This window comes from Macaca nemestrina, chromosome 6 (assembly GCF_043159975.1).
Source record: "Macaca nemestrina isolate mMacNem1 chromosome 6, mMacNem.hap1, whole genome shotgun sequence".
Classification (NCBI taxonomy): Eukaryota; Metazoa; Chordata; class Mammalia; order Primates; family Cercopithecidae; genus Macaca; species Macaca nemestrina.
The window spans coordinates 148,657,177-148,684,342 of NC_092130.1; the positions used below are offsets into that span (position 1 = coordinate 148,657,177).

Here is a 27,166-nt window from a genome sequence, read left to right on the forward strand (position 1 = left end):
GCACTGCATGAGATGGTCCATGTGGAGTCCATGTGGAGTTGGTCAGCACAGCAGCAGCACCTAACCTGCAGGGTTCTGGTGGGGGTTACTGGAGACCGTGCCTGGCACATCTTAGTAGGCAATAAACAAACACTCATGGCCGGGCGCAGTGGCTCATGCCTGTAATCCCAGCACTTTGGGAGGCTGAGGCTGGTGGATTGCCTGAGGTCAGGAGTTCACGACCAGTCTGTCCAACATTGTGAAACTCCGTCTCTACTAAAAGTACAAAAAAAAGTTAGCTGGGCATGGTGGCGCGTGCCTGTAATCCCAGCTACTCGGGAGGCTGAGGCAGGGGAATTGCTTGAACCAAGAGGTGGAGGTTGCAGTGAGCCGAGATCACGCCACTGCACTCCAGCCTGGGCGACAGAGTGAGACTGTCTCAAAAATAAATAAATAAATAAATAAATACTCATTGTTATAATTAGGAATATTCTCATTCCTAAAATTCCTTCTTTTTTCTTTCCTGTTCCTGAAATATCCTTTCTTCCCCTTCCTTCCTGTTTTTAAAATATCTCCTTCCTTCCTTCCCTCCTTTCTTCCTTTCCTTCCTTCTTTCTTCTTCCCTCCCTTCCTCCCCAGCTGCCCTCCACCCCCACCCATCATTCACTCTAATTGAAAAAGAAGCTGCATAGACTTTTATGACCTAATCTGAGAAGTGACACATAGTCAGTCATGTTGGCCACATTCTGTTCATTTCAAGACAGTCGCTAACTCTGGCCCACACTCAAGGGGAGGAAAATTAGGCTTCACATTTTGAGGGGAGGAGTATCAGAGGATTTGCTGGCATTAAAACCTTGAGGGGAGAAAGGAGAACAACTGGGTGAACAGGGGCAGAGCTGGGAGGGAGATTTTCACTACACACGTCTTTGTACTCTTTGAACTACATACTTGACTATATTAGTCAAGTAATTTTTTTTTTTTTTTGAGACAGGGTCTTGTTCTGTCTCCCAGGCTGGTATGCAGTGGCGCGATCACCCTCATGGCAGCCTCAAATTCTGGGCCCAAGTGGTTCTCCTGCCTCAGCCTCCTGAGGACCTGAGACTACAGATGTGGGCCACTACTCCTGGTTAACTTTTTTCAAATAATAAATTCATCACATTTATTTTAGAAAGAAACATTTCAAGCTACAATATTTGGTAAAATCAGAAAAGAGATGTAGAAAAAAAGTCAAAAGAGGGTGTGAATGGGAGAAATTGGTTGAGGTGAAATCGACCTTCGCCCAGACAGGTGGGAAAAAGGGAAGGTCTACTTGGTGCTCCCCCTGGACCCTCTCTTCCCCTCATTTAGCACTGTCACTTTCCAGGGCATGCGATGGTAGGCAGCAGCAGTTCTGGATAATGGATTTGTGGAAAGAGAAGAACCCATCTAAACCACTCTTTAGCCACAGCCCACGATCACTTTTTTTTTTTTAATTTTTATTTTTTGCTTTGCTGTTGTTCCACTCTGTCCATACATTGTTTAATACAGGATGGCACACAATGCCATTCCTGATTGTTTCACTTATAAGCGCCACCCTCTACTCCTCCAACTCCTGACTCAGGTTTGACAGCTTTTTTTTTTTTTTTTTTTTTTTTTTGAGACGGAGTCTCGCTCTGCCGCCCAGGCTGGAGTGCAGTGGCCGGATCTCAGCTCACTGCAAGCTCCGCCTCCCGGGTTCACGCCATTCTCCTGCCTCAGCCTCCCGAGTAGCTGGGACTACAGGCGCCGCCACCTCGCCCGGCTAGTTTTTTGTATTTTTTAAAGTAGAGACGGGGTTTCACCGTGTCAGCCAGGATGGTCTCGATCTCCTGACCTCGTGATCCGCCCGTCTCGGCCTCCCAAAGTGCTGGGATTACAGGCTTGAGCCACCGCGCCCGGCCTTGACAGCTATTTTTTAACGTAATTTGCGTACGTCGAGAGGATTTCACTTAGTAACTACACGGAGAGAGATCTGATGCGTACAAAGACGTGGCATGAAACCCTGCAGGTTTATTGTCTCTATAAAAAGATCGTTAAAGGTTGAGCGTGCTAACGTGTGCGGCACTAACTGTACTCACTACGCCCTGGTCACTTTATAGCAGAAGTCCGAGGCAAGAAAAGAAGTTTTACAAACAAAACTGGTCAATTGTTCTATCTTCTTACTCCTGGAAAACACTAAAGGTCCACTTTCAAACCATTTGGACGCACTTGCTTCTTCTAAAGGGTTACGGAGTCCCGGCAGAAAGCGCACCCCTCCTCTCCCAGTAGCCGCGAGCGAAGTGCTTCCTGCCACTCCTGCGGACCCCGGAGTCCAAATGGGACCCCTTCCACACGGCCGCGGAGCCGCCTCCGAAGACGGCGGTGTCTGAGGCGCGGAGGGCAAGGCTGGAGGCTGAGTGGGGTCCACCTTCACGTGGCCCAGGCTCTTCCGATTCGTGGGGGGCCCCACCAGGTTCAGGCTCCAGCCCTGGGTAGTGAAGGCAAAACGGGGAGCGGAAGGAGGGAGGGCACGTCACGGGAGCGGGACTACAGGACCGCGGGTCAGGGGGCGCAGGAACTACAAGGAAAAGACAAGCACCAAGGGCCAGGAAGGGTGTAGGCGGCAGTGCCAGAGGATCCCCGGCCGCCGGGTCCCCGCCCGCCGCTTCCGGCGTCTCCCGGCCCAGTTCTCCCGCGCCGACTCTGCCACATCCTCCGGTGACGTCAGCCGGGGCCGCCATATTGGAAAGGCGCCGCCGCCGCCTCCGTTTCGGAGCTCGGGCTGTTTCGGGGGCCGCGGCCGCACGCAGGAAGGCGCCCCTCTCCTGCTCCGCCGACGCCCGGCCAGCCCGCTTCGCCCTGACCTGTCTCCTCATGACTGCCCCCGGCCCTGCTGCCGACGGACGTCGCCCCGGCGTCCGGATTTAACACGGAAACCCGGGTCGGAGGCCGCGCGGGGAGGAGGAGGGCGAGCCGGTCGGTCCCGCGTCCCTCTCGGCCCGGCTCGGCGCCTCGGCGGGAGCCATGACCTCGCTGACCCAGCGCAGCTCGGGCCTGGTGCAGCGGCGCACCGAGGCCTCCCGCAACGCCGCCGACAAGGAGCGGGCGGCGGGCGGCGGCGCCGGCAGCAGCGAGGACGACGCGCAGAGCCGCCGCGACGAGCAGGACGACGACGACAAGGGCGACTCCAAGGAAACGCGGCTGACCCTGATGGAGGAGGTGCTCCTGCTGGGCCTCAAGGACCGCGAGGTGCGGACGCGGCGGGCAGGGCGGGGGGAGGCGGCGCGGGGCCCGGGCGCCAGGTGAGCTCCAGGTAGGTGCCAGGTGAGCGCCCGAGGCTTCCGGCCTGCGCACCTGCCCTCGCTCCGGAGCCCGCGCCCGGTGGCGCCCAGCTGACCCTGAGCAGTGTCGGAGTTTGTTGACCCCCTGCGCGGCCGGTGCTTTCCGGATCCTCCCAGTAGAGATGGCTTGGATTTTTCCTTACCCTTTTCACAGTCGCTCCTTTCATTTCGACACCCTGGCAGTTTGTATTTCTTCGTCGCCTTTTTCCGCGTTTTTAACCCGTGTAGACCCCAGGGTGCAAATCCAACCCGGAGACTGCCCGGGAAACAAACAGCTGGCGCCACCAGCGCCACGAACTCTTGGGTTTTTGCAGGTTTTAGGACCTGGGAGGGGTGTCCGGATCTGCTTGCTGGGGATTTTCTTCTTCAGTTAAGGCTTACTGTTGGGAATTAGGAAAAACGTAGGCGAAGTGGTAATAGAGGGAAAAGCTCTTTTACTGAGTAAAGTTAAGTCAAAATTCTCATGAAAACTCCTGGCAAATGACTTTCTAGGTGAACTTGACTTGGGTTAGAGATTATTTTTAGTATAGCTTTTATATTTTATCAGTTGATTAATCTCAAAGTCTTGCCGTCTTAAGAAAGGATTTTTTCATCGAATGCTTGAAATGTGGGTTTGTGAGTTGATGAAAGGCCTCAGATTTTCAGGTGGGTTGAAGTTGCAATAGATATTTCTTTGCATTCTGACTTTGAAAGCATTTATTTTCACTTCAGTGTCCAAAATTTTCACATACAGAAAAGTTGAAAAAGTGATAGATACATATGCATATATACTCTTTCCTAGATTCTATAACGTTCTGCTGTATTTGTTACATTTGCCTAAGAAATGATTATTTGTTTATTTTGAGACGGAGTTTCGCTTTTATTGCCCAAGCTCCTGGAGTGCAATGCCGCGGTCCGAAACCTCCGCCTCCCCGGTTCAAGCGATTCTTCTGCCTCAGCCTCCTGAGTAACTGGGATTACAGGCATGCGCCACCATGCCAGGCTAATTTTGTATTTTTGTTTTGTTTTGTTTTGTTTTGTCGCCCAGGCTGGGGTGCAGTGGTGCGGTCTCCACTCACTGCAACCTCTGCCTCCCGGATTCAAGCGATTCTCCTGCCTCAGCCTCCCGAATAGCTGGGATTACAGGCGTGCGACGCCACGCCCAGCTAATTTTCATACCTTTAGTAGAGATGGGGTTTCACCATGTTGGCCAGGATGGTCTTGATCTCTTGACCTAGTCAGCCGCCCGCCTCGGCCTTCCGAAGTGCTGGGATTACAGGCTTGAGCCTCCGCGCTCAGACCTGATTTTAAGAAAGTTTTCCAAATTTAGGAAGGTGGGCAAAAAAAAAAAAAAAAAAGTCTTACAAAACAATGTAATCTTTCTTGGTCACTGAAACTTATTAGATAGAGGCAAGTTTTATATGGACTGTTTATGGACCCTTGTTATTTAGAAATCTAATGAACTAAAGGTTAGCTTGATAGATACGTGTAGGGCATCTGTCATATCTTGGCTTCCCATTTCTCAGGTTTTAATAACAGTAACCTTGAAAAAAGTTGATATTCCTCTGGCTGTGAAAGGAGTGCTGTACCTGTTTATTGAGTTGTGATGATAAAGCAGGCTGTATGTGCAATTTCTTGTTGTTTGGATGAAAAAGGTAAACTAGGTGTATAGTGTCCTACTAATGTACTTTTTAGAAAATGTTCAACTTTAGGCTTCAAAATTTGGAATCTTGATTATAAACGTTTGTCTTTTTTTTTTTTTCTTTCTTTTTTTAGACGGAATCTTGCTCTGTAGCCCAGGCTGGAGTGCAGTGGCGGCATCTGGGCTCACTGCAACCTCCCCCTCCCGGGTTCAAGCGATTCTCCTGCGCTCAGCCTCCCGATTACTGGGATTACAGGCATGCACCACCATGCCCTGCTAATGTTTGTATTTTTAGTAGAGACGGGGTTTCACCATGTTTGTCAGGCTGCTCTTGAACTTCTGACCTCAAGTGATCCACTCGCCTCGGCCTCCCAAAGTGCTGAGATTACAGGTGTGAGCCACCGCGCCCGACCATAAACATTTTTCTTTTTGGACAAAAATAACGTAGACATTTTAGAAAATGCAAAAAAAAAAAAAAAAAGCAAAATTAAAACATATTCCTGAGTGAACATTTTGGTTTATAGTTTTTGAGACTTTTCTGTGTGGATAAAACTCGGTGGAAAACAAAAACCTAAAAAAAAAAAACTAAAAAATAAGCTTTTAGTGTTCTGAGTCACACTGAGAAATTATAGTGAGAAAGTACCTATTTGTTTTTTGAAGTACATGTTTCTCTAAATCATGCTTGTCCAATCCGCGGGCCAAATGTGGCCCAGGATGGCTTTAAATATGGCCTAACATAAATTGGTAAACTTTCTTAAAACATTATGAGATTTTTTTGCAATTTTTTTTTTTTTTTTTTAAAGCTCATCAGCTATTGCTAGTGTTAGTGTATTTTATGTGTGACCCAGGGAAGCCAAAAGTTTGGACACCCTTGCTCTAAATGTTTAAGGTAAAGCATATTAACATGCTGTTTTTTGATGATTGGTTCTCAAGAAGATAATCTAAATAAATTTTTGAAGTTTAACCGTACTCACGTAGTTTAAACAATTTAAAGTTCTTTGGCAGGTAATTGAAACCATGTGTTACGTTTATTTTGGTCAAGAGTCACTCATTATACTTTGCTAGTCATGGCTAAGGTCCAGACGCTTGCTAGCTAATTGTGAGCATTTTTTCCTGATTTCAACAACCACATAGGGAAATTCTTTCTCTTTTTTTGTAAGCAAGTCCAGAGAGTTGAGGGGTGGGGTTGAGACAACTGGATTTTGTATTGCTTTAGGTTTTGGTTTTAGGGATTAGCCTATATATTTTTTCCTTTCATCACATCTTAAAATTTTTTTTTTTTTTAAGAGATGGAGGTCTTGAGATGTCGCCCAGGCTGCACTCAAACTCCTAGGCTCAAGTGATCCGCCCTGAGTAGCTGGGACTACAAGGTGCATGCCATCAAGCCAACTCATCATGTATTTACACTTTAATAACCAGCCCTTTCACTTTATTTATTCATATGTTTTTCCCTTGGGAGGCTCCCCACCATGTCTTTAACTTATAGTACTCTTTTTAGGAAGCAGGAATTGCTCTCTTACTGTGAACCTAGGCGTTTATGCTAACTCATTGCTTTAACTGATTTTTACTTAGCATTCATCTTTTTAATGTGTGGATTCTTTTAAGACCTTTAAAAGCTAAACTTTACATTTAAGCAAATCATTAATGTTGGAAATATTTTATATACGTGAGCTAATAACCTTATCTGAATATACTTGTTAAACCAGTATCTAGAGCAAGAAACAGAAGCCCTAGCCCTCTACTTGAATTTCTTTCCAGTCACTACCCATTCCTCAGGTGTAACCACTGGCTTAATATTAGAATTCAGCATAGATTAATTTTGCCTAGTTTTTTGTACTTTGTGTCTGATTTTTGTTCAACGTGAGATTCATCCATATCATGTGAGGTTGTCCTTTGTTCTTATTGTCTTACCAATTTATTTTTTAACATGTTTATAATCTATAATATTTAAAAAATTACTTTGACATATTCTGAGTCAAGTCTCCCTCTCCTTTTTACTGAACAGAAGGTTCAGTTTTCGAATAAGCAGATGGTCTGGCTTCGGATTACCTATTAGGGGTGAGTCTAGAGTCATTGTGATTCATTATTTTTTTTCTTTAAGTACACATTTCAGATTTTTTTTTTTAACCAGTGATACTACTTTTTTGCTTTTATAAAACAGGGATGCCTAGGCCCCTCAGAGGATTCTCATGCTCACTTGGGCAGAGACTCAGTGCATAGGTATTTAAGTAGCTCTTTAAAGGCCACAGTAAGGATGACAGATAGTTTACACCTAAATTCAGCTGCCAGGTAATTAGCAGTATTTCTCTAATTGCCCCAGTGTTTGAGGGGAAGGGGCAGCAAAAGTGCCAGGTATTTTCCTTTCCCTGTGTGTGTTTATCCATAGATGCTTTCCATAGAATATTTTCAGGATGCTTCGTTGAGAATTACCACAAATAACTGGTGTCATATACGTTCGAATGTCTTCATTGGTGGCAACTCTTAGTGTTTTAAGGTTAGATTTAATTATTTTTAGTGGCCAAGTATAATTTGGAGTATGCCTGTCAATAGCAGAAGCAGAGAGAGGCTCTATAGTCCTGTCCAAGGTGTATTCTTTGGCTTTTACATATAATTTAAGCTTTCTGAGCTTCAGTGTTTTCGTGTATAATGGAAAAATAGTCATCCCACATGGTGATTCTGATTGTACTGCTGTGGACATTTATTAACTCCTCCCCAGGTCTTCGCCCTGTTTTGTATTACTTTAGGGTTTCCCCATAGTGTGCTGCCTTTTTTTGAGACAAGGTCTTGCTCTGTTACCCAGGCTGGAGTGCAGTGGTGTGATCTCGGCTAACTGCAACCTCAACCTCCTGGGCTAAAGTGCCTGCCTCAGCCTCCCGAGGAGCTAGGACCACAGGCACACACCACCATGCCCAGCTAATAAAAAAAAAATCGTTTTTTATAAACACAGGGATTTGGCCACATGGCTCAGGCTGGTCTTGAACTCCTGGGCTCAAGTGATCCTCCCCCTTCAGCCTCCCAAAGTGCTGGTATTAAAAGCACGAGCCACCGAACCTATTTTTAAGACGGATCGTGCTCTGTCACCAGGCTGGAGTATAATGGCGAGATCATAGCCCACAGCTCACTGCAGCCTCCATCTTCTGGCCTCAAGTGATCCTCCCACGTCAGCCTCCCAAAGTGTTGGGATTACTGCGACCGGCTCTAGGATGCACTCGTGAAGCCTGTTATTCATCCCTGCTGTTTTGCCACGCAGCCAGACTTGTCCAGTCAAATGTTTTCTTTCAGGGCTTTGGATCTTGAGAGAAGAACAAGCTGTAGGGTTTTTTGGAGACCTTTCCAGAGTCATGTCAGCGTGTGGATCAGACTGTTCTTTGGCATGATTCTTTGAGCTGCTTTCTCTGGTTTATTGGCGCTGTTTTTTTCCAGCCTGATTTTCCAGTCATCTTTCAATGTTGTGAGTTTCAACAGCCTTCCAGTAAAGTTGCTTTTTAAAGATAGCCAGAGTCAGTTACTAATGTTTCTAATGCTTGTAGACAAGAACTGTAATACAGTAACTTCTGTATCTTGAAAAATAAGTAGGTACTTGAGGTAAATAATATATAATGGGGTAAAATACTTAAGATTAGCCAAAATGATGGAACTGACTTTTGTGTGACTTTTACACAGGCTCCAAAGATGGGTTCCATTTTTGGCATAAGGTTCCCAAGGTCACTACTTTGAAGTATAATAGTGATGAAGATGTATAACTTAAGAAAAATTGTTTTCCTTTCTATATGTGTGGTGCTGTCCACTATCTCTACATATCAAATCTGTAAATCAGAAATTCATTCAACAAGTATTCAGAATTTCCAGATGTGCTGAGTTTTAGTAATTTAAAATATAAAGGCTTCTGAGTTTTTAGTGAATTTTTGTTGTTTCTAATACAAATGATATTTCCTTCATATTTTTTAAAGGTTTGAAGTTTTATCTTTTTTTCAGGCATTTAAACACAAGTATGAGATATACAGGATCTCAAAAATTACTTTTGAAGTTCATTAAACCATTTGATTGTACTTTTTTTCTTTTGAGACAGGGCCTAGCTTTGTTGTCCAGGCTGGAGTGTGGTGGTGTGATCATGGCTCATTGCAGCCTCGACCTCCTGATCTCAAGCAATCCTCCCTCCTCAGTCTCCTGAATAACTGGGACTGTAGGCACATACTATCATGCCCAGCTAATTACAATTTTTTTTTTTTTTTGTAGAGACGTGGTCTCACTATGTCGCCCAGTCTCGAACTCCTGGCCTCAAGCAATCTTCCTGCCTTGGCCTCCTAAAGTGCTGGGATTATAGGTGTGAGCCACCACGCCTGGCCTGCTTATACCTTTTCAACAAGATTTTATACTGTTGAAATTACTTTTTATGCTTTGGGATTCTTTTACAATACAGTCAAAATATTCACTAACTCATCCCATAAGTTATATATGATATTTATTAATTTTGGACTTCCTGAGAGTTCTTCTATGGAGCATTTGAATTTACCTTTTAGAATGGTATTTTGAAGGCTAGGGGCAGTGGCTCACGCCTGTAATCCCAGTACTTTGGGAAGCCGAGCTTGATGGATCACCTGAGGTCAGGAGTTCGAGATAAGCCTGGCCAACATGGTGAACCCCTATCTCTACTAAAAATACAAAAATTATCCAGTCATAGTGGCGAGCACCTGTAATCCCAGCTACTTGGGAGGCTGAGGCAGGAGAATCACTTGAACCTTAGAGGCAGAGGTTGCAGTGAGCCAAGGTTGCGCCACTGCACTCCAGCCTGGGTGACGAGAGTGAAACTCTGTCTCAAAAGACAAAACAAAACAATTGTATTTTGAAGTTATTTTGATAGATTTTGAAATATTTGGGGGATTTTTCTGATATTTAAATAAATATGCTTTTATAAAATCATCTTACATGTAAATCTTAAAGCCCCTGGAGGCATCAGGCATTATGCTTGCTCTGTTATGTTTGTCATGTTAAACTTGGCTGTACACTTTTTTATGTCTTTGCAAACTTCCCCCCCTTTCTAACAGCATAACTTTTCTACTGCCATTAATCAGATTAAATAGTATCAAAGTATGCTGTAGTCTTTGTTTAGAGAATTTATCTTCATGTTGTGAGTCTCCCTTTGAAGCAGCACAAAAAGACAGTGCTTGTCTTCCTCCTGCTTTTTTTTTTTTTTTAGATGGAGTTTTGCTCTTGTCACCCAGGCTGAAGTGCAGTGGCACCTTCTTGGCCCACTCCAACACCACCTCCCCGGTTCAAGTGATTCTTCGGCCTCAGCCTCCCAAGTAGCTGACATTACAGGCGCCTGCCACCACGCCCAGCTAATTTTTATATTTTTAGTAGAGATGGGGTTTTACCATGTTGGCCAGGCTGGTCTCGAACTCTTGACCTCAAGTGATCTGCCTGCCTTGCCTTCCCAAAGGGCTGGGCGTGAGCCACTGTGCCCAGCTGTGCTGCTGCTTTTTAATAAGTGTCCTGACAAGTGCCAAAAGTGGAAACCTGGCTTCATTTTGAAATTGATGTTTTTGACTTTAGGTTTCTCTTATCAAAGGCAGGAAGACTGCAACCTGTTTCAATAGCATTGTGCAGTATTACAATGTAATCTAGTACATTTTGAGGTTTTTGACTTAGGCATTACAAATATATTTAGAATGTAGGCTATTTCTCTTCCTGTTTGGTAAACCGCTCATCTGCAAAAACACAACTAATATTCAAGTACAGTGTGATTGCCAAAAAGGATGTTTTTGGTAACTTTTAAGAATAACATTTTAAAGAACAACAAAAAAATTAACTTATTTTTAAACTTAATGCATTGTGTTTGGTTTACATATTCCTTTAATGGAGAAGTTCTTAAATTGGAGTCAACAGAGCTGAGAAACTCTGAATACTCTGCAGTTGCGTGTTTTCTTGGGGAAAGAGGACAAAGCTTTCATTAGATACTCAAAAGCGTTTAGTGAATCAGGAAGGTTAAAAATTACCGAACAGGAACTGTTTGTTTTAGCTTAAGGTTTTCATCTTTTTTTTTTCCTTCCTGAAAATTGACTACAGAAAATTCCAGGTTTCCAGGGTTGTAGCGAGTTGAATTTTAAGTGATTTGAGATATGAAGTCCGCATTTCTGTGGCCTGTCTGGAGGTTCTCATCTTGCTAAATGACATTTAGAAGCAGTGTAACTGCTTCTAATCTAGGATTACCACACATCTAGGATTCTAACAGTTTCCATCCATTCATCAAATGTTTACTGAGCACATGCTCCGTGAGAGGCCCTTTACTAAGTACAGATTCACTGAAGGACGTGTCTGTCTTCAAGTTCATTCATTTTAGTTCTGTGTGTCAAAGCTCATATAAATTTAGTTCTGTGTGTCAAAACTAAATTATGTTGCTGTTCTAGAATTTTTTTTTTTCTCTTCTAAGACAGAGTCTCGCTCTTTTACCCAGGCTGGAGTGTAGTGGTGCGATCTATGCTCACTGCAACCTCCACCTCCTGGGTTCAAGCGATTCTCCTGCCTCAGCCTTCTGAGTAGCTGGGATTACAGGCGTTTACCACCACACACGGGTACTTTTTGTATTTTTAGTAGAGACAGGGCTTCGCCATGTTGGCCAGGCTGGTCTCAAACTCGTGACCTCATGTGATCCACCCACGTCGGCCTCCCAAAGTGCTGGGATTACAGGCATGAGCCACTCCACCTGACCTGTTCTATAATGTTGTGATGTCATATATTTCAGCCTGGCATTTGGCAGTCAGTCAGTACAATGACATTACTCACATTAAGAATACATAGGGCCAGGCGCGGTGGCTCAAGCCTGTAATCCCAGCACTTTGGGAGGCCAAAGCAGGCGAATCACGAGGTTAGGAGATCGAGACCATCCTGGCTAACATGGTGAAATCCCGTCTCTACTGAAAAAAATACAAAGAAATTAGCCCGGCGTGGTAGCGGTCTCCTGTAGTCCCAGCTACTCGGGAGGCTGAGGCAGGAGAATGACGTGAACCCGGGAGGTGAAGCTTGCAGTGAGCCGAGATTGCGCCCCTGCACTCCAGCCTGGGTGACAGAGCGAGACTCAGTCTCAAAAAAAAAAAAAATTTTTTTTTACTTCTTTTGTTTATAAAAAGGTACACTTAACAGTGTACAAACAAATATATAGTATATTCCATCATATTAAAATTTCATGGGGGAGAAGGTAATGAGGAAAAAAATCTGAAAATACTTCTTAAGGGAACTGATGAAATAAAGGGTGAGAAACATTGAAATAAGTCAGTATTGAAAATTCTAAGCTTGTGCTTAGTTGAGGTTGAGAAATCTTTTTCTCTGATAAGAATTTTTATTGCAGTAGAATTTGGCTTGTAGTTCAGTAGGAAGAGGAACAATTTTAGCATACTGAACTGCATGTAGGAACTTATGAGTTAAAATTTTAAGGTAAAAGTTATTTTTATTGATAATACATAGGCAAACTTTGTATTCTTCCACCACTACCTTCTGGGACAGATTAGAAATTAAGAAAATGTATGTAAAAGTTGCTAATGGTTATTTTTACTTTGGTTTCATTTTCTAGTTCCAGTTTCTTAAATGGAAATGCTAAACAGTTTATACCATATTAACAAAATAACCTCAGAAATAACATTTAAGAACTTAAATTTCAGTTCAGTCACTAAATGGAGTATATCATTTAATTTTTGTCTATACCATGTTAGCTAAAATGAAATCAGAGGTTATTTAGTATTTATATGTTCCGTTTAATCCAAGTATTGAACACCTTCTCTGTGCCATTCCCTTTGCTAGATGCAGGGGTTACAAAGGAAAAAAAATTTTTTTATTTTTTGAGACCAAGTCTTGCTCTGTCGCCCAGACTGGAGTGCAGTGGCATAATCTTGGCTCATGCAACCTCCTCCTCCTGGGTTCAAGCAATCCTCATGTCTCAGCCTCCCAAGTAGCTGGGATTACAGGCACATGCCACCATGCCCAGCTAATTTTTGTGTTTTTAGTAAAGATGGGGTTTCACCATGTTAGCCAGGCTGGTCTTGAACTCCTGGCCTCAAGTGATCTGCCCGCGTTGACCTCCTAAAGTGCTGGGATCACAGGTGTAAGCCACTGTGCCCTGGGCCACAAAGAAAAATTTTTTTGCTTTTAAGGAGCATTCAGTCTGCGTAGAAGACAGATTTGCAAATGATTTCAATAAAATAAATTACTAACTTTATCCTGCTCGCCTCTCCTGAATTACTAACTTTAGTGGGTGTATGTGTTAGGTGCAGTAAGGATGTACATAGGGAGGATGCTTTGGATCAGGACCTGCAAGACTGCTATGTTCTTGACTCCTAGCCTTGCCCTTGACTGGTTGAAAGAATTATAATAAATATTTCGAATTTTAGAACCTTAGTTTTCCCCTGGGCAAAATGGGCCTACTTTTGTGTTCTGTTCGAAAGCCTCTAAGTTGTAGGGATCCAATGTGTTGGCGTATGTGAGTGCTTTGAAAACAGCATGTTGCTGAACAAATGCAAATTGGTGATTACCTAGCTTAGAGAAGTAAATTCCGGTTTATAGTGGTCTTGACAAGTGTTTAATATTTCCATCATTTTTACTATTTCTTGATTCTCTTGCACTTTATATGTTGGTTTACTGAATGTTTTACTCAAATTCAGATGCTCATCTATGCCTTTATTTTTATTTTTATTTTATTTATTTATTTTTTTGAGACGGAGTCTTGCTCTGTCGCCCAGGCTGGAGTGCAGTGGCCGGATCTCAGCTCACTGCAAGCTCCGCCTCCCGGGTTTACGCCATTCTCCTGCCTCAGCCTCCCGAGTAGCTGGGACTACAGGCGCCCGCCACCTCGCCCGGCTATTTTTTTGTATTTTTTAGTAGAGACGGGGTTTCACCATGTTAGCCAGGATGGTCTCGATCTCCTGACCTTGCGATCCGCCCGTCTCGGCCTCCCAAAGTGCGGGGATTACAGGCTTGAGCCACTGTGCCCGGCCTATGCCTTTATTTTTAAAAAAATTTTTATTTTTATGGGCACATGGTAGGTATATTTATCTTTACCTTTGTTCTGAACCTCTGGTCAGTTATCTTTTTGTAATTCCTCCCGAACTGGTTTGGGAAATCTGGAAACCTAAAGTACCACTTGAATTCTGATTTTTAGGTCAAGCCCAGAGTCTTCCTTAAAGAATCCTTGGAATTGATTCCATGATTCCTCTTTTCCAGATACTGCTTAGCCTCCAGAGATACCAGTAGCCTCCAAGCCTCCAAAATGACTCCAGTGACAATTAAATAAAATAGCACATGTAAAGTGCCTGATAGATAGTTGGTCCACAATAAGTATTAAGTTTCATTACACCTTGACGCTCCAAATCAGAAAACTCAAAAGGCCTTGACCTCTTCCAGCCCTTGTGATCACCAGTTCTCTCCACCTTTCCATATTCTCACCTTTCTCTTTTTTTTTTTCTGAGACAAGGTCTGCTCTGTCGCCCAGGCTGGAGTCCAGTGGTGTGATCTCTGCTCACTGCAGCCTCAAACTTGTGGGGCTCAGGTGATCCTCCCACCTCAGCCTTCCAAGTAGCAGGGACTACAGGCATGCGCCACCACACATGGCTAATTTTTGTATATTTTGTAGAGATGGGGTTTTGCTGTGTTGCCCAGGTTGGTCTCAACCTTCTGGGCTCAAGTGATCCTCTTGCCTTGGCCTCCCAAAGTGCTGGGATTACAGATGTGAGCCACCACGCCCAGCCTCACCTTTTGTCTTTTTGATGGCACCCTATTTTTAGGCGGAAGCGCCAGGATCTTCACTGAAGGTGGTAGGACTGGGTCTCTTGGAGAAGGCAGTAGCTCCTAACCCTTTCCTTTTTTATTTAATTGAAGTTTTTTTCCTTTTGTCTGCCTTTTAATTTGATCATTTTTCATTTCAGTAGGGTTCTTTGACTACTAAGGCCTCATCCCCAAGGGGCTTGAGAGTGGGGAAGGATGTGGGAACAATAATTAGCAGAATTGCACTGAACTATAAGATTATACCTTGTGCAGAACTTTTTTGTTAAATGGGTTTAGAAATAAAAAAGTAACATGAGAAGTCCTAGCCTCTTCAAGTTTACACAAAAATTGCACTGAACTATAAGATTATACTTTGTGCAGATCTTTTTGTTAAATGGGTTTAGAAATAAAAAAGTAACATGAGAAGTTTTTTCAAGTTTGCAGTCCAGTAGCGGGGAGATGAGACATGAGAATTAGAATTACAGTGTCCAGTAGTACTGTCTTAAGAGCTAGGTGGGGAGTGGAAAGTAAATGTTCAGTTCAGAGGAGATCGCAGTTTAGGCTGAGGCTGTTCCAGGGAGGGAAAGGAGCAGAGGGGAGTGGAGCTGGGCGTTGCAAAATTTATTTAAGTATGGGCATTCCATTCTAGGGGAGCCAGGACTTGGAACAGAACCTGCCAGAGAATTCTAATCACAAAGCAGTTTTGAAGCTGACTGGAAATTAGTCTCAGGATTAACTTCTATTTGGTTATCATAAATACTCTTTTAAGGTGGCTTCTGTGAAATTTTGAATTAGGAAAATTTTCACGTATATTTTAATGATTTTCACAAGATACACGAAATATTTAGAAATTATTGTTTGTAGGGCCGGGCGCGGTGGCTCAAGCCTGTAATCCCAGCACTTTGGGAGGCCGAGGCGGGCGGATCACAAGGTCAGGAGATCGAGACCACAGTGAAACCCCGTCTCTACTAAAAATACAAAAAATTAGCCGGGCGCGGTGGCGGGCGCCTGTAGTCCTAGCTACTCAGGAGGCTGAGGCAGGAGAATGGCGTGAACCCAGGAGGCGGAGCTTGTAGTGAGCCGAGATCGCGCCACTGCACTCCAGCCTGGGCAACAGCGTGAGACTCCGTCTCAAAAAAAAAAAAAAAAAAAAGAAATTATTGTTTGTAAAATGTGGACTTATAATGTTCTATTTATCCATCCACCCATCTATCCATTAATCTCTTCTTCGTCTGCTTGTCCTCAGATAGTTGAGGGTCCTTTATGATCTGGGCATTTTCAGAGTGCTGGGCTAGAAACATTATACAAGTATGGTTCCCTTTCGCAGTTTCTGTAGTCTTAATCATGATTGGTACATATAAGAGAGTAGAAGGAAAGCTGTAAGTTTAAAAAAAAATTTTTTTTTTTTTTTGAGGCAGAGTCTCGCTCTGTCGCCCAGGCTGGAGTGCAGTGGCACGATCTCAGCTCCCTGCAAGCTCCGCCTCCTGGATTCATGCCATTCTCCTGCCTCAGCCTCCTGAGTAGCTGGGACTACAGGCGCCTGCCACCACGCCCGGCTAATTTTTTTGTATTTTTAGTAGAAACGGGGTTTTACTGTGTTAGCCAGGATGGCCTCGATCTCCTGACCTCATGATCTGCCTGCCTCAGCCTCCCAAAGTGCTGGGATTACAGGCGTGAGCCACCAGTCTTGTTTTAAATGAGTTTGCCCTTGTTCGTTTTTACTTAAAAAAGAGGGAGGGGAAAGTATCTTAAGACTGCTGTGTAACCCTTTTTCTCTTAATGACATATAGTGACCATTGTTGATAAAAGTCTGGCGGAGACAAAGGAGTTAGAGACAGAATAAGTGTTTAAAAGGGGTCCAGGGGACTGGAGGAGCATCGGAGGCTTGTTCACTGCCCAGAGTTCCGCCTAATTTATTGGTTTACAAGCTCTTTGTTCTTAGGGCCGATGGGAGAGGGAAGAAGGCATGAGGAAAAGGATTAGTCAGTGAAGGAGAACTCGTGAGTCATTCAATAAGATGTATAGCAGTGGCGGTTTCTGTGAATTTCCTTGAGCAAAGGCATGTGTCTAAACTACTTAAGGTCTTTAGCTTATTGGGACTGAAATGGATGGGAGCGGGTTTCAGGAGGAGCCAAGATACTTGATTATACTCCATTGCTTCGAGGGAGTGTCATCTCCCTGAGCAACCTGTGGAATACCACTGAGCGGTTATACTCTTGGGGCATAAAGACATGAAGGCAATAAGGAGACTTTTCTCCTCAGAGGCCACCCATGGCACCTCATGGGTGTCTCACACAGGGGAGACCAACTCAACTGGCACCCCAGAAACTCTCTTTCCCACATGTCCACCTTTTTTGTCTTTATTGATTTTTTTTTTTAATTAACCGCCATTGCGGTCATGGCTTGATCATGGTGTCTGGCTTCTCTCCCAAGGCGCCATCTGCATCTGTAGACTAAAAACAAACAGCGTAAACAGACACAAACTAAAATAAAATTTGCAATTGTTGATCCATCTATGGTTTTAATCCACTTTAAAAGATTGATATTAGAAAGGCCCTCAGTGGCTCCAGCAAGAATATCAGCTCCAGGCAACAGAGTGAGATGAGCCTGAGATGCCTCAAAGACTTGTTTTTTCAGTTTAGCAATATCTAGTTTTAAATTATCTGCTTTTCCTTGTAGGGGACATCTAATCGTCTCCCAGTGGTGTTCAGTGGCATTATAAGAGCTAGGAGTAATAAAAAAATCAGAAGTATTCCAATCACGTTGCATTTGAATTCTGTGCTCCAAGCTCATAATCAAATTTTCCATCCACATTACTGTTTGATGGAGATCATTAATTTGATTTGCCAAGTTTTGATCCATTTGGTTTTGGGAATTCCAAAGCTTAGAAGATTTTTTTCTGCCAACTTTCCACAAAGCCTGCAGTTTGAATAGAAGAGTGAAGCAACACCAGCAGCAGCAGCAGTAGCTGTGACAGCTATAAGGGCCATGATCACAGCTATTAAAGTAAATATGAATCTCTTTGATCTATTAAGTATGCCTTTTAGTACTTCAGTGATAATATGTATGGAGGGAGAGGCCTCCCAAGGTCTATTGAAGGAAATAGGTATCCATACTCCTTCTCAGGCCCTAACTGGTAAAATGCTATTATCTTTATTAAAGGTAGAATTAATACAGGTAAAAAGATGACAGTTGAGGCATGATATGGTTTGAGAGTCAGGGAAGATATTAATTTTTCCCGCTGCCAACATAAAAGGAGGTTTAACACAGCTCTGCAATGGGACCGTCCAGTTAGAGGTCATGTATACAGCAAATCAAAGTTTTTTACTGTAGGTCTCTGTTTTATATTGTCCTTTCCAAATCTGAATTGGGGTTTGAGCCATCATTATTTTCCACAGTTCTGGATGTTCTGGACTTATAATTGGATCAATCATTTTTGGGCTTGGAGGAGCCATACCATTCTCCTCCCGCTTAATAGGGTAATTTGTTTCAATTCTTCTATATAATTTTGGTGCATTATCTAGGTAGTCGTTGGCAAAAGGAGTCTCTCTACAATCTTTGCGCTGTCCAGTACAATTTGCTGCAAAGCGTCCCCTAGGGGCCCAATCAATGACGATTCCATGGGAATTATTTTGCAGTACAGCAGCGCAATTTGCAATACAATCTTACCAGGCTAGCACCTCTAGCTTTTCAGACCATTTAGGGGCCTGCCTAGGGCAGGGCTTCTTATTCGGTTTAAATTTATTAATCTGGCTATGTGTCATAACATAGCTGTGCTCAAAGTATTTAATAGTGTCCAAAGATTGAAATGTTCTTCCACTGTTTTCCTAAATAGAGGCTTTTGATCCTTTATGTGCAGGGACATAAACCATCCAACTTTGTTTATCATAATTTAAACATCCTGTTGCTGGCCCCAGGCAGATGGGAGGAAAGCGATAACCAGTGGAAACATTTATTAACATTCTTTCCTCCTCTGGATGGGTAGGACCTCGGTTATCTGTTGGTCCAGGCATCCAGACACTATCATGAACATAAACCTCCACCAGGGTGGGAGTCTAACCATGTAACAGGCCTAATCAGTGGTGGGAATGGAATGTAGGCCCAATAAGTGTAATTTTGATCTGCCTCAGCTACAGGCAGACTCACCACCAGGGAGATTACCGCCATCATAGCTACCATTAGATTACTGGGGGTCAGTGGCTTGTTCTGAGACCTCACTGTTGTCTTCTGCAATGTGAGCTAGACTCTTCATCTGCCCCCAGGTTGGTGGAGTTGCTTGGCGAGTTTTACTGGTTTCTATCTGCTCAACAGAGATGTTCATCTGAGCCATCTGGCGAACTGGGGTTGCAGGGATATTCTGAGGTCTTTTCCTCTTCCTTGGATTCTGGCTAATGGCACAGCTTAAGATGTCTTGTGGGTACCCAGACAGGAAGTTGATTCTCTCCTGGTGAGATAACAAGCAAACCCTTGACCCCATGTAATGATTTTGCCCTTTTCCCAGGTTTTGATTCTAATGTCCTTCTACCACATGTTTTCCTTCATGAGGATTTTTTTTTTGTCCTGTCAGATGCTGCTCTGTTGCTGTTGTAACCTGATCTCTCTCTAGACAAATTAAGAAAATTTGAAGTGATAAGAGCCAAGTGTAGCTGCATTTGGGGAGTAGAGTATTCTCTGTTTTCCCCTTCTGTCTTTTGTTTTTGTAATTGTGATTTTAAGGTTCCATTAGCCCGTTCAACAATGGCTTGACCTTGAGAATTATAGGGTATTCCAGTACTGTGCTCAGTGTGCCATTGTTGAAGGAACATTGTAAAGATTTACTACAGTAGCCTGGGCCATTGTCTGTTTTAATCTTTTGTGGGATGCCCATGGCAGCGAAACAGGAAAGTAAATGTCTTTTAGTATGAGCAGCCGCCTCACCTATTTGGCAAGTTGCCCATACTAAAGTTATCTATAGTGACCTGGATGTATGCAAATTTCCTGAACGAAGGTACGTGGGTTACGTCCATTTGCCACAACATATTGGGGGTTAACCCGTGGGTTAACACCAGTCCCTTCATGTGGCAGTTATAATACCTGGCATTGGGGGCAATGTTGCACAATGTCCTTTGCCTGTCTCCAAGTAATTTGATATTTTTGTTTTAAGTCCTGCTGCATTAACATGTGTTAGGGAGTGAAAATCTTGGGCATTAGTAAGCACAGTGGAAACTAGTAAATCAGCTTGATAGCCCTTACAAGGGACCTGGGAAGATTAGTGTGTGCTCGAATGTGTGTAATACTGAAAGGAAAACAGTGATCATGCACTACCTTTTGTAAAGAAGAAAACAGCTGATGAGTTGTTCATTCACAAGATATTTAATGAGTGCAGTTTCTATGTATTGAGTAGCTTGAACAACATAAGCTGAATCGGAGACAATATTTGCAGGTTGCTTAAAGTCTTCTAACACAGCTATAACTGCCTGTAATTCAGCCGTCTGTGCCGATTGAAAGTCAGTTTGAATAATTCTGGTTTTAGGTCCTACATAAGCTGCTTTTCCATTGCTAGAGCCGTCTGTAAACACAATCACTGCTCCTTCCAATGGAGCACTATGGGTAATTTTTGGAAGGACCCGTGTTGTTAGCTTTAAAAACTGAAAAATTTTGTTTTTTGGATAATGACTGTCAAGAACTCCAGTGAAGCTAGCTAAATTTATTTGCCAATTGACTGAATTAACAAAGGCTTGCTGAATCTGATTTTTGTTCATTGGGACTGTAATCTTATCTGGATCTGAGCCACAAGGTTTAACGACTCTAAGGCAAGCTTGCCCAATCAAGATTGCCATCTGATCCAAGTATACTGTGAGTGTTCTGACAGTATTGTGAGACAGAAAAGAACATTCAACTAAGTCCTCTCTCTGAACTATAGCCCCTGTAGGAGAATGGAGAGTAGGGAACACAATGAACTGTAATGGTAAACCTGAGTTTATTCTTTTAAACTGGACCTGTCACATTTTTTCTTCAATCATTTGTAATTCTTCGGCAGCCTCAGGAGTCAGTTCTCGTTTACTATTGAGAGCAGGGTCTCCTCTTAAAATAGAGAACAGATTAAATATAGCATAGGTAGGGATTCCCAAAGTAGGTCTAATCCAATTGATATTTCCTAATAATTTTTGAAAGTCATTTAAAGTTTTCAGAGAGTCTTTTCAAATTTGAACCTTTTAGGGTTTAATTGCGCTTTCCTGAACCTACATTCCCAAATATTGGGAAGGCGTGGCCGTTTGAATTTTATCTGGTGGTATGAGCAATCCAGCATTGGCTATACCACCTCCTGTAAATATGAATAACACTGGATAAGTCGGTCTCAATTTTCGGCTGCACACAATATGTCATCCATATAGTGAATGATATACGAATCTGGAAACTGATCTCTCACAGGTTGAATAGCCTTCCCCTCAAAAGTTTGACAAATAATAGGACTATTCAACATACCGTGCAGCAGGACTTTCCAGTGATATCTGGCTGCTGGTTCCTTGTTCGTAGCAGGAATAGTAAAAGCAAATTTCTCAAAATCAGACTCAGCTAGAGGAATATTAAAAAAGCAGTCCTTCAAATCTATAATTATTAATGGCCAGTCTCTAGGAATCATGGTGGGGGATGGAAGCCCCGGCTTCAGGGCCCCCATTGGCTGGATGACTGCACTATCCACTGGTAAGTCGGTTAGCATGCGCCATCTGCCAGATTTTTTCTTTATAACAAACACTGGCAAATTTCCATGGAGAAAATGTGGGCTCAGTGTTTCCTTTGTTTAATTGTTCTTTGACTGATTCCTGTAAGGCCCCCAATTTTTCCTGAGAAAGCGGCCACTGCAAACAGGATTTTGGGTCTTCCATTTTAAGGGAATAGGACTTGGAGGCTCAACAGTGACTGCCCCTAAAAATGGTAACCTAATCCTTTTCGGTCATTTTTTACAGTAATCTGTATTGGTTCAGTAATGCCCGTCTTCTGTTTTCCTAGGCCTTTCTTGGGAACATAGCCCAGGTTCGACATTATTTTTTGACTAGCTTGACCGTATTGGGGAGAAGGGATTGAAATTTCTGTGCCCCGTTGCTGTAGCAGATCTCTCTCCCATAAGTTAACAGGAATGGGCGTAATTAGAGGTTGTATTGTGCCTTCCTGTTCTTCTGGACCAAGATATGGAAAGATAAAAGTACTTTGGAAAACTTCTGAAGCAGTTCTGACCCCAACAAGACCCACTGGGGCCTTTTGTTTGGGCCAGTTTTTTGGCCATTGATAACGAGCTATGATCAACACTTCAGCTCCTGTGTCAACCAGACCCTCAAATTGTTTTCTTTAAATGGTGACCATACAAATAGGTCTATTGTCAGAGACTTGATTTACCCAATAGGCAGCCTTTCCTGCTGAATTTGTGCTTCCAAATCCTCCTGTTCTTTTTTCTGAGCTTTCTCCTAACTTAACATATGGTAAAAGCAACAGTTGAGCTGTTCTGTCACCTGGATTAGCACTCCAGGGAATAGTGGAGGAGATAACAATTTGAATTTCGCCCTGGCAGTCAGAGTCCACTTGAATTCCCTTTAAGTTTAAGCTGGACCTTCCCAGTATAAGTCCCACCGGGTCGTTTGGCAATGGACCGTAAACTCCTGTTTGGACCTTCCTAGGAGGCTCCCCAGGAAGGAGGGATATGACTTCGGTACAGCATAAATCTACTGCCTCGTTTTTAGCTGTGGAGGGGGACAATTGCTGTACATTTGTACAGGGATAGACTGGGCCGGGAACGTTGTGTTTGGAGTCAGGGATGTCCCGTCCTGAACTGGGAATGCCCTGTTTTGAATTGGGGCCCAGGGCAGGCCTCTCTGTCCATTTCCTGGCAAGGGCTGTCCACTGTTTTCTTTTTTTTTTTTTTGAGACGGAGTCTCGCTCTGCCCCCCAGGCTGGAGTGCAGTGGCCAGATCTCGGCTCACTGCAAGCTCCGCCTCCCGGGTTCACGCCATTCTCCTGCCTCAGCCTCCCGAGTAGCTGGGACTACAGGCGCCCGCCACCTCGCCTGGCTAGTTTTTTGTATTTTTTAGTAGAGACGGGGTTTCACTGTGTCAGCCAGGATGGTCTCGATCTCCTGACCTCGTGATCCACCCGTCTCGGCCTCCCAAAGTGCTGGGATTACAGGCTTGAGCCACCGCGCCCGGCCTGTCCACTGTTTTCAAACTTTGAGTAACATTGATTAGCCCAGTGTTTTCCTTTTTTACGTGCAGGACAGGTACCTGGTTCCCTGCTTTTTCCTCCTGAGTTTTGCCTTTTTTGGCTCTTTGTACACTCTCTTTTTGTATGTCCTACTTGTCCACAATTATAGCAAAATCCAGGGAACACTCATGTGTTTTTTGTTACCCTTAGTCCAGCCATTGCCTGAGCAAGGAGGCTGGCCTTATATAAGTGCCCCCTAATGCCACTGCAGGCTTTAATGTATTCACTTAAAGTTTTTTCATCATTTGGATCTGCCTTTCCCTTAATAGGTCTGATTGCTGCCTGACATGCTGTATTAGCATTTTCGTAAGCAAGCAGCTGAATGATCATCTTTTTGGCATGAGAATCTGAAATAGCGTTTTGAGCCGCATCTTGCAAACGGGTGATAAAATCTGGATAAGGCTCTCTTGGACCCTGTCGAACTGAGTTAAAAAAAAGGATAAGTAGTACCAGGGTCGTGAATTTTTTCCCAGGCTCTTAGGCATATAGTTCTGAGCTGATCAACAGCCTCATCACCCATTACCTTCTGTTAATTTAGAGTACCCCATGCCTGTCTGATTCCAAGCAATTGATCAGATGTGATGTTAACGGGAGGTTGGGCTTGAGCATTTCTGCGTGCCTGATTTGTTGCTTCATCGTCCACCAGGTTTTAAATTGGAGAAATTCAGTGGGGGACAGGGTGGATCAGGCTAATGACTCCCAATCCGTAGGTAGTAAGCACCGGTTATAAGCCACAGATTGTAACAAGGAATGAACATAAGGAGAATTTGACCTATATCGTCCAATTGCTTGCTTTAAGTATTGTAATATTTTAAAAGGAAATGGCTCCCAGCATGCTTGAGCATGTTCTCCAGGCTCCTCAGCTGGTGAAATAATTTCCGGAAACTGCCAAGCATCCAAATCCCCCATTTCTCATGTCTGGTGAATGGATGCTTAGATCGTTCCTGCACCATAATTTGTATTTGGGCAGGCTCATAGCATTCCTCTACCATAATTAACAGGTGGACAAGCCTGGATCATTCCCTCACCATAACTGGCTGTTGGGCGAGCCTGAAGCTTCCCTTCACCGTAGTTAATGGCGGGGTGTGCAACAGTGGGAGCGGCAAGCTGTGTCTCAGGCTCCCGTTCCAAAAATTCATAAGGCTGAGGCGGGGTGGTTGTTCCGGACCTTCCCATAAAAGCGCAGTACGTGGCACTGTTTGTGCAGTAGGTGGAACTGTTTCTTTCATAAGTTTTTGGCAGTTAGAATATATAGTTTCCCGTTTCTCCCCCCTTTTTAAACTAGACTGTGATGGTTCACTTTGCGGACCATCAGACTCCTAATTACTAAACTTTTCTACATCATCCTGAAACTCCTCCTCCTCCTCCTCAGTGTGGAAGGGCTCCAGTGCTGTTTTAATTGCCGACCACACAGACCAAGTGGAGAAGGGAATATCGTGGCCCTCTTGTTGAGCTCGTTTGAAGTCTGATCTGACCTTGTGCCAGTCTTAAATCCATGGTTCCATACTGTGGGAACCAAGGAAAATACTTTTCTATGAGATGGAACAAAGATATGAGATTTTGGGTACTCACAATTACCCCTGTATGGCACAATAACTGCCACACCAGGCTTAAGTAATTAGTAAACTTACTTTCAGCCTGACCCATATTTTCCTGAGGTTACCCTGGAATTCTCCAAGCGCCCTACTTACCTGTAGAGCCTGAAGTGAAAATGTACTTGGGCATCCTTCGTCAGTCATCCTCCATTTTCCATGCTCTGGCGTTTCTTCACCGGATTATTTGTAGAGATTACCAGGGAGCCCCCATGTTGGGCGCCAGATGTTGGGGAAACCAGCTCCACACCACCCAGCAGGTACCCCAAGTCTGCTGGAGACAAAGGGGTTAGAAAGAGACAGAATAAGTGTTTCAAAGGTGAGTCCAGGGGACCAGAGCATCAGAGGCTTGCTCACGGCCCAGAGCTCTCGGGCTCTGCCTAATTTATTGGTTTACAAGCTCTTTGTTCTTAGGGCCGATGGGAGGGAGAGGAAGGGATAAGGAAAAGGATTAATCAGTGAAGGAGAACTCGTGAGTCATTCAATAAGATGTATAGCAGTGGTGGTTTCTGTGAATTTCCTTGAGCAAAGGCATGTGTCTAAACTACTTAAGGTCTTTAGCTTATTGGGACTGAAATGGGTGGGAGTGGGTTTCAGAAGGAGCCAGGATGTTTGATTATACTCCATTGCTTCAAGAGAGTGTCATCTCCCTGAGCAACCTGTGGAATGCCACTGAACAGTTAGGCTCTCGGGGCGTAAAGACATGAAGGCAATAAGGAGACTTTTCTCCTCAGAGGCCGCCCGTGGCTCCCCATGGGTGTCTCACACAGGGGAGACCAACTCAACTGGCACTGCAGAATCTCTCTTTCCCACAGATAAATACAGATTTACATGGTATGTTCTCATGGAAAAAAATTCAAATGATACAGAAGAATGATGTCTCATTGTTTGTAGTGACTGCATTATAGAACATGTTATGTAATCTTATTAGACCTTTATGTATTACAAAATATAGTCATATTGTGGGTCTTCATTACTTTCTTCTTTAATGGTCTGGAAATCACATGATTACTTTTGTTTTTTTTTTTTTTTGAGTTGGAGTCTTGTTCTGTCACCCAGGCTGAAGTGCAGTAGTGCGATCTTGGCTCACTGCAGCCTCTGCCTCCTGGGTTCACGCCATTCTCCTACCTCAGCCTCCTGAGTAGCTGGGACTACAGGTGCCTGCCACCATGCCTGGCTAATTTTTTGTATTTTTAGTGGAGACCAGGTTTCACCCTGTTAGCCAGGATGGTCTTGATCTCCTGACCTCGTGATCCGCCTGCCTTGGCCTCCCAAAGTGCTGGGATTACAGGCGTGAGCCACCGCTCCCGGCCCATGATTACTTTTTTAGGTCTTTATGTTTGTGTTAGCGGATCCTTATATGTAAGGCTGTGCCTTTTTCTAGCTGGCAGCCAATACTCTTAGTTATTTCTTAATGCCTAGTGAGACTCTTCACCTTAATCTCACTTCTTAGTTGCTTTCACATCCTTTTTGCCTACCATTGTATATCTAGCATCTAGCACAATGCCTAGTATTGCACAGGTGTTTGTCTTTAGAATGAGTGAGGGAATGCCATTTTATTTATATCAGTATTATGATAATATTGGAATTGGAATTATTATTTCTTTTCATTCTGTGCCTTTGTATCTTAGTCATCTTTATCACCTCTGTTTAGTAATGTCTTGGCACTCAATAGAGTTTATTGAGTTAAAATTATGCTTGAAATATATTACTTCCAGCCAGGTATGGTGGCTCATGCCTGTAAACACTGTGGGAGACCAAGGCAGAAGGATTGCCTGAGCCCAGGAGTTTGAGACCAGCCCTGGGCAACACAGCAATACCCTGTCTCTATTTTAATAATAAAAATATATATTAAACAAATATAAATTTATTACTTCCAATAATTTTTTTTCCCCAGAGTCTCACTCTGTCACCCAGGCTAGAGTGCAGTTGTATAATCATAGGTTACTGCAGCCTTGAACTCCTGGGCTCAAGTGATCCTCTCACCTCAGTTTATTTTGAGAATTTAAAAAATTACGGTGTTTACTTTATGCAGCATTATGCCTCAGCCTCCCAAGTGGGAATGATTTTCTGCTTTTAGAAAATAATACAGAGGCCAGTATCTAATAAATGTTATAGTGACTTGATATAAAACTTACATAGGACTTGTCAAAATGTCCTCAACTTAAAATACTTAAAATACAGTGTGATGCAGTAGTAAAAGTGATGTATCTGGAGGCACAGCTCTGGGGCTCGAGGTAATGCTGCTCTAGAGTGTGAGTGTAGTCATATTTCTTACTTTCTCTAAACCTCAAATTTTTCAAATGTAAAAAGGTGATAATATTGTACTAGGTAATTGTAGAACCTAGATGATAATTTATAAATGGCTTTGCAAACTGAAATGTTATTCTCTTGTATTAAATAAAACCTTCGTGTTTCTTACAGAAGAATAAAGGTTGTGGCTTATAGTTAGGTCTTACTAACAAGATGCTGTTAAATATACTTTAAAAAACCACTAATGAAAGCCCTTAAAAATTCATTTGCTTGAGAGGCAGTGTCTGCTCACACTTTGTTTTGTACTCTCTGCTATGAAGTGATCAGTGGCAAGTGTGGAAAGAAAAAAGTGATAACCAGTCAAGCACCCCAGTCTGAAAATCTGAAATTTGAAATGGTTC

At 43.4% G+C, this 27,166-nt stretch overlaps 1 protein-coding gene across 1 annotated transcript in view; it reads left to right on the forward strand.

Moving 5' to 3' along the window:
* Positions 1 to 3,000: 3,000 nt before the first annotated feature.
* The window catches only part of LOC105473021 (golgi phosphoprotein 3), a 57,352-nt gene continuing 33,186 nt past the window's right edge, over positions 3,001 to 27,166 (forward strand). Inside the window, exon 1 of the mRNA XM_011726583.3 lies at positions 3,001 to 3,225. Within this exon, the coding sequence (XP_011724885.1) occupies positions 3,001 to 3,225 (225 nt within the window). The remainder of the gene's footprint in view (positions 3,226 to 27,166) is intronic.